Source organism: Tamandua tetradactyla, chromosome 10 (genome assembly GCF_023851605.1).
Source record: "Tamandua tetradactyla isolate mTamTet1 chromosome 10, mTamTet1.pri, whole genome shotgun sequence".
In the NCBI taxonomy this organism is placed as follows: Eukaryota; Metazoa; Chordata; class Mammalia; order Pilosa; family Myrmecophagidae; genus Tamandua; species Tamandua tetradactyla.
Genome location: NC_135336.1, coordinates 35,700,712 through 35,713,050, shown reverse-complemented (window position 1 = coordinate 35,713,050; position 12,339 = coordinate 35,700,712). Strand labels below are relative to the sequence as shown.

The 12,339-nt window shown below is 35.2% G+C and overlaps 1 protein-coding gene across 4 annotated transcripts in view; it reads left to right on the top strand.

The window, feature by feature from the left end:
• The window catches only part of NECTIN3 (nectin cell adhesion molecule 3), a 204,979-nt gene that overhangs the window by 50,409 nt on the left and 142,231 nt on the right, over nt 1-12,339 (top strand). For all 4 annotated transcript variants that reach the window (XM_077118442.1, XM_077118441.1, XM_077118440.1 and 1 more), the window contains exon 2: nt 7,041-7,382. In XM_077118442.1, coding sequence (XP_076974557.1) covers nt 7,041-7,382 — 342 coding nt within the window. The remainder of the gene's footprint in view (nt 1-7,040; nt 7,383-12,339) is intronic.

Below are 12,339 nucleotides of genomic sequence, written 5' to 3'. Positions count from 1 at the left end.
ATGTATCATCCCACTCCACTGTTTTCTTCCCTCCATGGTTTCTGCTGAGAAATCTACACGTAGTCTTATTTGGCCTCTCTTGTGTGTGATACATTGCTTTTCTCTTGCTGCTTTCAAGATTCTCTCTTTCTCTTTGACATCTGACATTCTTATTAGTAAGTGTCTTGGAGTATGTCTGTTTGGATCTATTCTGTTTCGGGTACGCTGCACTTCTTGGATCTGTAATTTTAAGTCTTTCATTAGAGTTGGGAAATTTTCAGTGATAATTTCCTCCATTAGTTTTTCTCTTCCTTTTCCCTTGTCTTCTCCTTCTGGGACACCCACAATACGTATATTTGTGTGCTTCATGTTGTCATTCAGTTCCCTCAGTCCCTGCTCATACTTTTGCATTCTTTTCCCTATATTTTCTTTTGCTTTTCATATTTCAGATGTTCCATCCTCCAGTTCACTAATCTTATCTTCTGCCTCTTGAAATCTGACATTGTTGGTTTCCATTGTTTTTTTTTCCAACTCTTCTACCATGCCTTTCATTGTCATAAGTTTTGTGATTTGTTTTTTCAGACTTTCAATTTCTTTTTGTTCATTCTTTGCCTTCTTTATATCCTCCCTCAATTCATTGATTTGATTTTTGATGTGGTTTTCCAATCTGTTTGAACATTCTGAACTAATACTTTCAACTCCTTTATCTCATTTGAATTGTTGGTTTGTTCCTTTGTGCCTTATCTTCAATTTTCCTAATATGATTCATTATTTTTCGCTGGTGTGTAGGCATTTAATAACCTTATTTAATTTATTCTGGAGATTTTCACTTTTTTTACCTCAGATTTTCTTGCTGGATGGCTTTGTAGTCTATCTGTTCTTTGACATTCAGTTCAGCTTATTCTGGACCTCTAGCTTAGGTTTTGTTTATCATCAGAATTTTTCAGTTCTTGTTTTCTTGTTTCTTCCCCCCTTAGGAGGGCCTACGTAGGTGTTATGTACCCCAGCCAGATTTTCCCAGACCAAACTGGCCTCCTCTCAGTAGGAAAGAGTCACCTGTGTCAGTTTTCCCTGAGGGTGAGACCCGGCAGATTGAAAGACTTTCCTATGCAGCCACTGAACTCTGCGTTTTTCCTATCCTGCCCAGTATGTGGTGCTTGTCTGCCTGCAGGGCCTACCAGCATAAGGTGATGTGGCACCTTTAACTTGACCAGACCCTCCTTGCTGAGGCATTGGTTGAGACAGAGGAGAGGTTGTAGGCTGGCTTTAATTGCTTCAGTTTTCCAGGCCCTGGGGTCTGAATTCCTTGCAGGAGGGAATTGACCTGAGCTGGGCCCCACCCCTCTCCTGTGGAAGGCACAATCTCCAGACATATACTCAAATAAGCTTAATTCTTCCTATGCCCGGGGCAGTTGGAGCCTGAGAAGCCTTGCAGCTGTATCCGAGGAGTAGTCAGTCACGCCTCAGAAACACAGCCACAAAAAAGAAAAAGAAAAACCCTTTTCAGAGCAGGACCCCCGTTCCTCAGGTTTGCCAATCAAGAGCTTAAGTTGGTATGTTGCTTTGTGTATTTTCAGGTCCTGTGTGCCCCCTCCTTCCCTACAGGGCCCAGACCTGTTCAAGTATTAGGTGCTATCCGATCCAAAAAAAACCCCTCTGTTTCTTTTTTTCTTTTATCTTTTTCCATCAGCCCTGCCCCCTCTGCACCGGGGCTAAACCCAGCAACATCCACTTTGACTTGTGGTTCATCTGAGCTGGGGGCCTATTTTTAGTAGTCAGAATTTGTTAATTTAATTCCACAATTGGAGCTTGGTTGTGCTCAGCCCCTGCTGCTGGTAAAGTCTCTTTCTTTTCCCCTCTGGGAAGCAGCCTCGGGGGGAGGGGTGCCAGCTGCTGTGACTTGAGGAACTCACAGTTCTGGGTGGGGCTTGCAGCTGGTCCAGCTAGTCCAGACTGGAGTATGCTGTATGTCCAGTTACTGACATCGCCCCAGCAGTTGTTCTGTATTGTCCTGGGTGTTTACTAGCTGCTTTTGAGGATGAACTAAATTCCACACTTCACTAAGCCATCATTTGGCCCTGCCACAAACTCCTTGTTTAATGCGTGTGTTTCCAAATGCTTTCTACCTTGGGGCACTTGGTAGGTACTGACTGAATTACTATTCAGAAACATTTGGAAAAAAGGGAGGTGATTGTAGTGTTTTCTTGAGAGCTACAACATGAAGGGAAGAAATACTCCTTTCTCCCTTCTCTCTCTCTGAAAGAATAAGTTCACTTTAATTAATTAGTTAATGATAAAAATTTAAATTGGAAAAGAAGTCAATGCATAGCAGAAATGCTATGCATAGAGCATCATGTCTTACTATTATTTTCCTTAACCCAAAGAGTGTGACAAGGTTAGTCTTACTAGATATGAAAGGTTCAATTCTTTGTTGTTCTTCAGCCCGTTTATATTCTAGTGTTATATCACCATTAAAGAAAAACTTACTTTAAATAATTTAGGGCTTTAATAAATATTTATGGTTCTCCAGGACACTCCTCCTGTCCAGTCAGATTTAGCTTCGTATGAGAATGTGACAGGAAGTAGGCTCAGTGTGTGGGAGTTTTTGGGTATTGAGACAATCTGATATTGTTTGGTCTGAGAACCACAACAAATAATTTGTTTCCCCACAATTTTAAGATTCTACAGGAAAATGTTATTTAGAATTAGTTTTTAACTTTTGGGTTTAGGTCAGGAATAGAAACTTAGACGCTTTTGCTTGGAATCAGCAGAGACTAATTCTGCCTAACTAAAACACAAAAATGGTGATATGTAATTAGAAATTTATGGACTATAAGGAGCAGCTAAGTTACCAAGATTCATAGCCTTGATCAAAGGATTAAGGATAGAAACAAAAACTTACTTTGTAATAACACGAACTCGGAACATTTTTATTGAAGACTTCAAAAGTTAAAATTACTTATTGCCTTCTAAAAGTAGAACATAATTTTTTTTAAATGTCAGTCATATTGATTAACATTTACTAGTGAGGGCAACTGCTTCTTTAAAATTGCTATTAATAGTTCTTTGTAAATAACTATTAATGCTGTTTGTTGATTTATGAGATCATTTTTTAAAATAAAATCTGTCTCAGCCTTTTTCTTGCTGATTTTTCTGCCTTTGCTGTCATGCCAAAAGAGACTTCCCCACTTAAAAGTTGTAGAATATTTTTTGTATGTTTCTGATGCAATGGATTAGTCTCCACCTGCCCGCCTTCCATCTCCAAATAATCCCTTTGGTGATATGGCCCATTAAACCATGATTCTTATAGGCTGTACGAAAATAAAAATATTCTTCCCACGTGATACTTCCCTTACCCTAGCCCTCCATTATTTCCTTTCCCTAAGAGGGATAATTTTTATGTTCATTTTTATTTTTGGTTTGCTTTGTGTTGTGAAAATTACTTGTCAACAGTTCTGTCATCAAAGAACACAAGAGCTATAGGGTTCTTTCCTTAGCCTTCAGTAATCTTAATTCTGAAGATAGCTGCTTTTATCTGTCAGAATATACAAAACATTATTCTTGGTATATTGACAGGCCTTGGTGGCTAATATTTTACATTTAGGTCTTCAGACTTTCTGGAATGTGTATGTGTGTTTGTGTATGTATGTGTGTGTATCTTTGTGCGTCTGTATTTTGTATAAAACAGGAATCTGTTTTTTTCCAAATACTTTTGCCCTTGCAGCATTTTTTCAGTAATTCATTATTTCCCTACTTGTACAAAAAACTATTAATTTTAGTACTTCTAGTGGCTTTAATTATACTAATATCAAATTTTTAATTATTTTACCTTCATATATCCTCTCTCCCCAACTTGATGATCCATTGCTGTTTTTGAAACATTTCTTAACTATTATCCTTAGTGGTTTTTTCCCCCAAATTTTTACCAGAGTTCTCACTGGAATTGCATTCCATTTGTTTATTCTGTGATGGGAATTTACTTCTACATAGTAATAAGTATTTTCCCAATTAGTATAGAATGTGTGGCCCATTCAAGTTAATTACGCAATCCGTTAAAACTCTATTAATAGGGGCGGGCCATGTGGCTCAGCAGGCAGAGTTCTTGTCTGCCATGCCGGAGACCCAGGTTCAATTCCTAGTACCTGCCCATGCAAAAAAAAAAAAAAACAAAAAACAAAAAAACGAAACTTTGTTAATGGATTGTACATATAATGTTTTGCAAATACTAACAGATTTTCTGCATTAAATTTATAAGGTAATCACATAAAATAGCATTTATTAACTATGTTTTTTATATGCAGTTTACATATATTTTGTTAGCAACAATGTTTTAATTTCCTAGGCTATGCAAAGCATATACCATGAAATGATTTTGGCTTAAACAATGAGTATTTATTAATTTGAAAGTTTACAGTTTGAGGCCATGAAAGTACCCAAATCAAGGCATCATCAAGGAGATGCTTTTTTCCTGAAGACTGGTTGCTGGCTATCCTTGGCTCCTTTGCCACGTGCCAAGGCACACGGCATTATCTACTGGTCCCTTCCTTCTCAGCCTTCTCTTCTAGGTTAAGTTGCTTTCAGCTTCTTGCTTCCTTGGCTTTCTCTCTTTTTCTGAATTTATGTTCTCTTATAAGGGACTCCTGTAAGAGAGTTAAGAGCAATCTGATTGAGGTGGGTCATACCTTAACTGAAGTAGACTTATTAAAATGTCCTATTTACAGTGGTTCTGTATCCACAGAAATGGATTAACTTTACAACATGTTTTTCTTGGGTACCTATAGCTCCCAGCCACTAAAACTACATCATTGATTCAAAAACTTTTCATTTGACCTTGAATTTCTTAGTAATAGCTATTCAAATAATTACTCCATCTAGCTGTTTCTAATACTTACCTTTCTCTGTTTGTTTTTTTCTTACTGCAGTGCATTGAATTTCCAGTTTCATTTGAAAGTGGACCTTCTTTTCTTGATCCTGTCTTTAATAGCTTTGTCTCCTTTTTTCTTTCTTAGTATGGTGATGTCCATTGATTTGAGATAGACATACTTTTTCTCAATTCAAAACCGGAAAAGGCATGTTAAACATATGAAATTATTTTTTAACATCAGATATAGAAATGTCATATGAGCTTTAAATGTGATTAATGTCTTAAAATATAATCTTGACCCATCATTGTATTCTTGGAATAATCTTAGTTGATCATGGTTTATTTTTTTTTAAAGACAGATGGATTTTATTTTATAATATTTAATATAAATTTTTATTAATATTCATAAAATTGTTTTTTAATTTTTTTGTATCCTTTGCAGTTTAGTACAGGCTTATGATAGCTTGTAAAAATATGTAAGAACACCATCCATCATTTTTTAAACCTTGGATTAATGTAAAACTAGTAATTGTTTAGACTTGAAAATGTGATAGAACTGATAGAAACTTTTTTGGGCCTGATGCTCTTTGGGGCCAATTGTCAAGAAACAAAACAAAGCTTTCTCTCTTCTACAGTCACTAAACATGGTCAGTGTGCTTAAATTTCATCAGTTCTTTGCTGTAATTTCCTTCGTCTTCTCTTGGATGGTAAAGTTTGCCCTGTATTTCTTTATGTCTTAATTTCTTTCCCCCAAAAAAAGGCCCATGGAAAATATTATATAGATCTTTTTGTTGTTGTTTAAAACTGTTTGAACATGTTTAAACTCATTTTTACCTCATTATCGTGAAGTGGTGTCTTTCTACACTTTTTTGCATTCATTGAAAATTTTTAATTAGACATAACTCTGAGTTTTAAAGGTATTATTTGTTTTTAATTATGATTTTTTAATCCCTCATCCCCTGGGCTCTGCCATCTAGTGGGTAATTAATTAGGGAGTTTTGAAATGAGCCTATAACATGTAAACTCCATTGTGTTGAGTGCTGTGGGAGGTGGATAAAATGTTCCATGTGGTGCTTTAAGGACCTAAAGTTTGGAAGTAGAAAGGCAAACTCCTTGGAACCCAAGGACTGTCACAACAAGTCAGAGCAAGGTCTAACTCTGAAAAGAGGAGCGACAGTCTGGGCTGGTGTTACCATGATCTATTATGATTTATTTCCTACTTATTCTGATTACTTTACAATTTAATATTTCTCTAGTTAATTTACTCTAGTTAATTTACCAGAGTATATATTTGACTGAAAAACTTTCCCAGAACTTGTTGTATATGTCCTTTTGTACTTTTCAGTAACCAACATCTTGTTCAGCGAATAGTATTCATGAATATTTATTTTATTTCTCTCAAAAAGATAGATTTTGCTTCATTGTTTTTAGAAAGGAAATCCGTATTGTAAGAAAGGAGTTTTATATCATTTCATTTAACTTTCACCGTTGTTGATGGTGCTTGTGGGATTTTTTTTTTTTCCTTTCATCCTTGAAATGAAAAAAAAATGATCTCACATTTACAAAAGGATTTCTTTATGTCTTCTGGCAATTGGTCTGTGTTTAATGAGTTTTTCAAATAAGACTTTTGACATAGGAACCCTCTAAAAAGCTACTTCATTGTAATCGTTGTTTTGAACTGATCCTACATGTATTATCTGTTGCTGTGTAACAAATCATCCCCACATTTATCACCTTAAAACTTAAAACAGGACACATTATTACCTCTCAGTTTCTGTGGATCAGGAATCCATTCATATCTCAACTAGGTCATCTGCTTCAGAGTCTCTCAAAAGACTGCAGTCACGGTGTCAGCCAGGGATGGGATCTCTTCTGCAGCCTTGATTGGGGGAGGATTTGCTTCCAAACTAATTCTTATTTCTAATCTATTACTTTTTCCACTGTAACACATTTTGATAGGTATTTACTTTATTTGAGAGCTAGCTACTCTTCTCATCTTCAACCCAGGGAACATGTAGCTTTTCTCAGTCCTTTTTGTTTGACAATTATATGTTTATATGTATGATTGAACTTATATGTATGAGTAATATATATACAAATTTATATATATGAGTAATATATATATATATATTTATGTCATTGTATTTAGCACAATTCTTTTCCATTTTAAGAATTATGTTTTCTTTTTCTCCCATAGGTGCCTTAGCTGGACCAATTATTGTGGAGCCACATGTCATAGCAGTATGGGGAAAAAATGTTTCATTGAAGTGTTTAATTGAAGTAAATGAAACCATAACACAAATTTCATGGGAGAAGATACATGGCAAAAGTTCACAAACTGTTGCAGTTCATCATCCTAAATATGGATTCTCTGTTCAAGGGGAATATCAGGGAAGAGTCTTGTTTAAGAACTATTCTCTTAATGATGCAACAATTACTCTACATAACATAGGATTTTCTGATTCTGGCAAATACATATGCAAAGCTGTTACATTCCCAGGTGGAAATGCCCAGTCTTCTACAACTGTAACTGTACTAGGTAGGTATGTAAACTGCTTTTTAGGGAAGTGGTGGTAGGGATAATAATAAGAGTATTTTCAAAAATTTCAAATGGTTGAAATTGTGTGTATGTTTGGGTTGAAAGTAGAGCAGTTCAAATCTGATTTTATAAGTTTTGTCCTAAAATTTGTTATTCTAGACTCTCAAAAAAAAATAGCCTTTATCTGTCTGCTTATCTATATAATGCTATATGGTTGTTAACTATTTTACTTCATGAAAAGTAATTTTATGGTTGTGATACTAAGGGCTGAGTTTCTTTGACATTTTCATTATTTCCTCTCAAATTTTCAGCCTTTATTTTAATTGCCATCTTTAGTTAATTTTTTCCATTTTTGTTTTTAATGACTGTTTTCTTAGAGACATTGACACCTCATGTTTCAGGTTTTCATTTCAAATTTTATTCCTGCTCTTGTGAATTTGCATGGCAATTGCATCTTGTGCTATTGTTCATAATAAATGATCCTTCCAACTTTTTTTTATCTGATAACTGTTGAAGTTTCTGATGGGCTTTCAAATAAGCTTATTAAGATTAAGAAAGCTACTTGCAGTGGAAGGTAAGTACAGTGAGTACTTTTGGATAACAGAACAGTTTAGGAGTAATAGCAGCCTGTGGCTGATGTGGGGCTATACCACTCAGGTCATATCCTCAAAAAAAGAACTCATTTCTCAGCTACCAGGGTTGTGGTTAGCTGATTGTCTCTAGCCCTTAGCTCTTTTAAATCTCCTTTTGCTTCTGATTCGAGGTGATGTTGTTTTGAGGCAGCCCCATGCTAGTGTCTAAGCAGATAGTAGTGGCTATGGGCAAGTTTTTCTCAGGGCTAGTGATTGGATAAGATGGTGGAATAGCCATTTCTGCCCAAAGTGGGAGTCCTTTTATGGATATTCTTTGTTCCACATATCCCCTTTCGCTAACAGATACTTTGTCAGATTTGTTGATTTTTGCCCCCATCCAATCCTTCCTTTTCTCACAGATGTTGTTACCTAATAAACTTTTTGCACCCCTCACTTGGTCTCAGTGTCTGTTTCCCAGAATACCAAACAGGTTTACTGCCCATGTTATTTAATGGCATAATGCTAGTCTCGGAAATTAAGGAAGGCAGTTTCATCCAAATTTGCCATGTCTTTTCATGTTAAAATTAAATATTTGAGGCTCAGTATATTTAAAGCATCACTCTAAAGCTGTGGGGAAGTATAGCTTAAGTTTAAGAAATTTAAATTTCTGATTGGTAGGCAAGACAAATAAAAAAATCAAGCACAGTACAATAGAGTAAAAAAGTCACAAAAAGTTCATTGTCAAGAAAGTAATATATAGATACATGTATATGTTTTGCATATGAAAGAGAGCTCATGGGGATGAAATAACTTTTTTTCTTTAAAATTTTAGTACCCCTAAGTTAATACACTACCCCTTAACACCTAAAACTGTTTATAGCGTAATACTAGTCATGATTTTGTCCATGACTCCTTCTCTAGATTTATCTTGATCATCCCTTGCTACACCCCTTCCCAACAAGTCTTATAATAAACTATTTTCAATTCTCTTAACCTGTTTATGTTTTGACATGTGCTTTTTTTCATCTTCTGGATTCTGTTTAATCCAGAAAGATGTCCTCCTGTTTTCTATTTAATACTGTTTATCAAATCATATCCTTTTGGAAGGTATTCTTTACTCCTTTCCCCTAATCTGATGCTACTTTTGTCATTATATCTTAAGCATATCTAAATTGTAGTTATTGCCATACTGTTTATGTTTTCTCCATTGTAAGCATGTGGTGGACTGGAACTATGCCCTTTAAAATTTAACTTTATATCCCTAAAGCCTATAACCCTAGCATATAACTAGTACCTAATTTGGATATAAAAATGAATTGGTTGACCTGGTAGTCTAGAAATGTTTTACAGAAGAAATTGTTGAGCCGGTCCTTAAATGATGGGTAGGTTTCAGGTAGGCAGAAATGGAAGCAGTTTATGGAGAGGTTATTCTTGTAGCATGCTCTCAGTTGTGATAATCTATAATGTCTCAGAACATTGCCAGATCTCCTCTGGAGGACAAAGTCACTACCTGTTGAGAACTCCTGCACTAGGGAATGATGGATAAATAATTTATTGATTTTTTTTTCCAAAATAAAAGAGCTAAAGGCTAGGAAAGTAGAGGAGGACATTAAAGCCACTTGAATGTTAGAATGGGATATTTGAGTTGTATATCGTTGGAAATGGGAACCTAGTATACTATGGTTGTACTGTTTTTCACCTGCTTTCACTCTAAGGCATTTACTGTTTAAAAAATGGTTCATGGACCAGCAGCATTGGTATTACTTGGGATCTTTATAGAAATACAGAATTTCAAGCCCTTCCAAGACTTATTGAATGATAATCTATACTTTAACAAGATATCCAAGTGGTTTGTATACACAATAAAGTTTAAGTAACACTGCTTTGACCACCTTCTCACCTTACTTAGAGGAATGTGTAACCTATAGTAGATTTAGGGACTAATGTGATAAAAGCTGTGTTTTACGAATTTAGTGTTTTGGGTATTGAATTGAAGAGATCTTGTAAGCATAATAATTAGAGTCAAGCTGTTGTCCCAGCCATGCAGCTTTAAAGACTTGAAATTAATTCTCTAATTTCTGTCACTGTTCTGAAGGAGTATATGTGGGCACTATTACAAAGGAAGAGGTATTATGAAGGAAGAGCTAGCAGGACTTTGTAACAGACTGCATATAAGAAACAAAGGAGTTTTGAACAATAATGTGTTTTGAACCTTGGTGATTGAGTAAATGATGTTACCGTTAGTTTAAAATGGGACATCTGAGTGAAAACCAGGTGTTGGGAATTGGGAGGATAAGATGATGAGTTCAATAAAGGTTTATTTGCGCTCAAGAATCTATAGGTGAAATATAATACTCAGCAGACAAACTGAGGAGTCAAACCTGATATCAAAACTGGAGAGAGTTAGGGATCATTGGGGTGGTATTGTTTATTAGATGAAAGTTTCTAATGGAGAGACAAAAAGTAACTGAATTAGAACTGAGTATTTAGTGAAGCAGATATTGGAAAAAATGGAGATAAAAGAGTTTTCACAGAGCTATGAGAAGAACTTGAACAAAGTATTGTTTATACCAAGAAAAGTTGAAGTTTTTATGGAAAGATTACTTGAGCATCCCATTAAGCCCTACAGAAAATGATTTAAAGTGATTTTTTTTTCAGGTCCTTTAAAGTATAATGCATATACAGTATTATTCTATATGTATAGCCTAGAAATTTAATCATTACACACAACAGATACCTTTATGCATTAGGGATTAATTCTGTTGGAACTGATTGGAAAGGGCTGCTCTAAAGTAGCAAATTCTACGAAGTTAGTCAAGGAGAATAGAAAACGAGGCAAATGATATAAGACAATAATTAGTTATTGGACAACAGGCTTTGTAATACTGTGATCCCTGGGAGAAGGGTGGGAAAAAAAAGCAAGTGATTCCTATAATGAGTCCAGCTTCCTGTGAAGGCAGTTTCTAGGCTACAAGTCATTGAAAATAAGTTGAAATAGAGCATGGTTTTCGAACTAAGTTGAAGAGACAGACTGGGGTTCGAAAGGCCTGCAGTTTACAGGACAGAATACTACAGAGTAGGGAGCAACACATTGAGAGAGAGTCTGAGAGATGTGTAGTAGGGACTTTTGATATCTTTGGTTGAATACTGATCTCTGTACATTTGAGAAGAAACTTTTGAAGCTGGGAAAGAACCACCAGAAAGCACTAGGTTTAACAATCCTAATGCTCACACAGGGCTGGGAAAACTTCATGTTCAATCAGAAACCTGATAATATAGAGAGCATTTGTTAGCATCTTAAAGGATCAGAGAAAACAACTTAACTAAAATGAACGTAACTAAATGTTAACTAAAATGTTGAGGTATGTGAGAAAAATAACCTTAGAAAGCCAATAAAATCTACGTCCAGGAGATGAATCCCCTTCAGAAGATACATAAACACATAACATAAATTAAAAGTGACTTTGAAATAAATGTTTAAATTTCTCAAGGATAAAAGAAATACTTCTATTAATGATGAGTTAAATTTTTGACCTACTCTCCTACTCAATGAAATATTAAAAAAAACTTTTCAAAGCTTTAAAGAAATAACAACATAGTAAGTACATAACTAGACTAAAAGCTAGTCTAACAGTTCAGAAGGAACAACTAAGGTGTTAAGATTTTGAAAGCCTTGAGAAGTGAGAAAGACAAGTATGTGAATTTGGTCTGCTCAGGATGACTCTTCCACTAGTCACCTCGTAATGTAAAGGCTTATACTCTCAGAATAATAGTAAACCAGAAGCAGTCTTGGTAGATTTCTATTCCTGATTTATGACACCTGAGTAGTTGGAATATAAATTAAGGTGAGACTGTACTGGTTATTGTTTAGGGGAGCTTAGTAAGTCCAAATCTTTCCTGAAGGGAGAATACCTCTTTTGCAGGCCTCAAATTAGTTCTAAAGTAATTATTCGAACATGAAACTGTAGTTTGTTTGGGTAACTAGATGTGTAACCAGTACATGCAGTAGATAATAGGAATAGACCTGTAGGGATTTAAGGTATAAGACACAGAATTACTATTTAAAGGAATAAGTCAGTCTATAAAATTTCTGCAGAGAATGAGAAACTATATTAAAAATCGTTATAATACGAAAATAAATAGAATTTATAGAACTGAGATACAGTTACTAAAATTGAGAATTTGAATAACAGCAAAATAGAGCCAGAGAGAATCAGTGAACTGGACAATAGCATCAGTTACGTCTACAGAGAGAAAGATGGAAAATACAAGAGTAAAAGCCTGAAGATATAGAGGGGAGAAATAATGTGCATTTAATTGGATTCCCGGAAGGAGAAGAGAAAGATGATATTCAGGTTATATTTGAAGATAGACTATTTAAACCT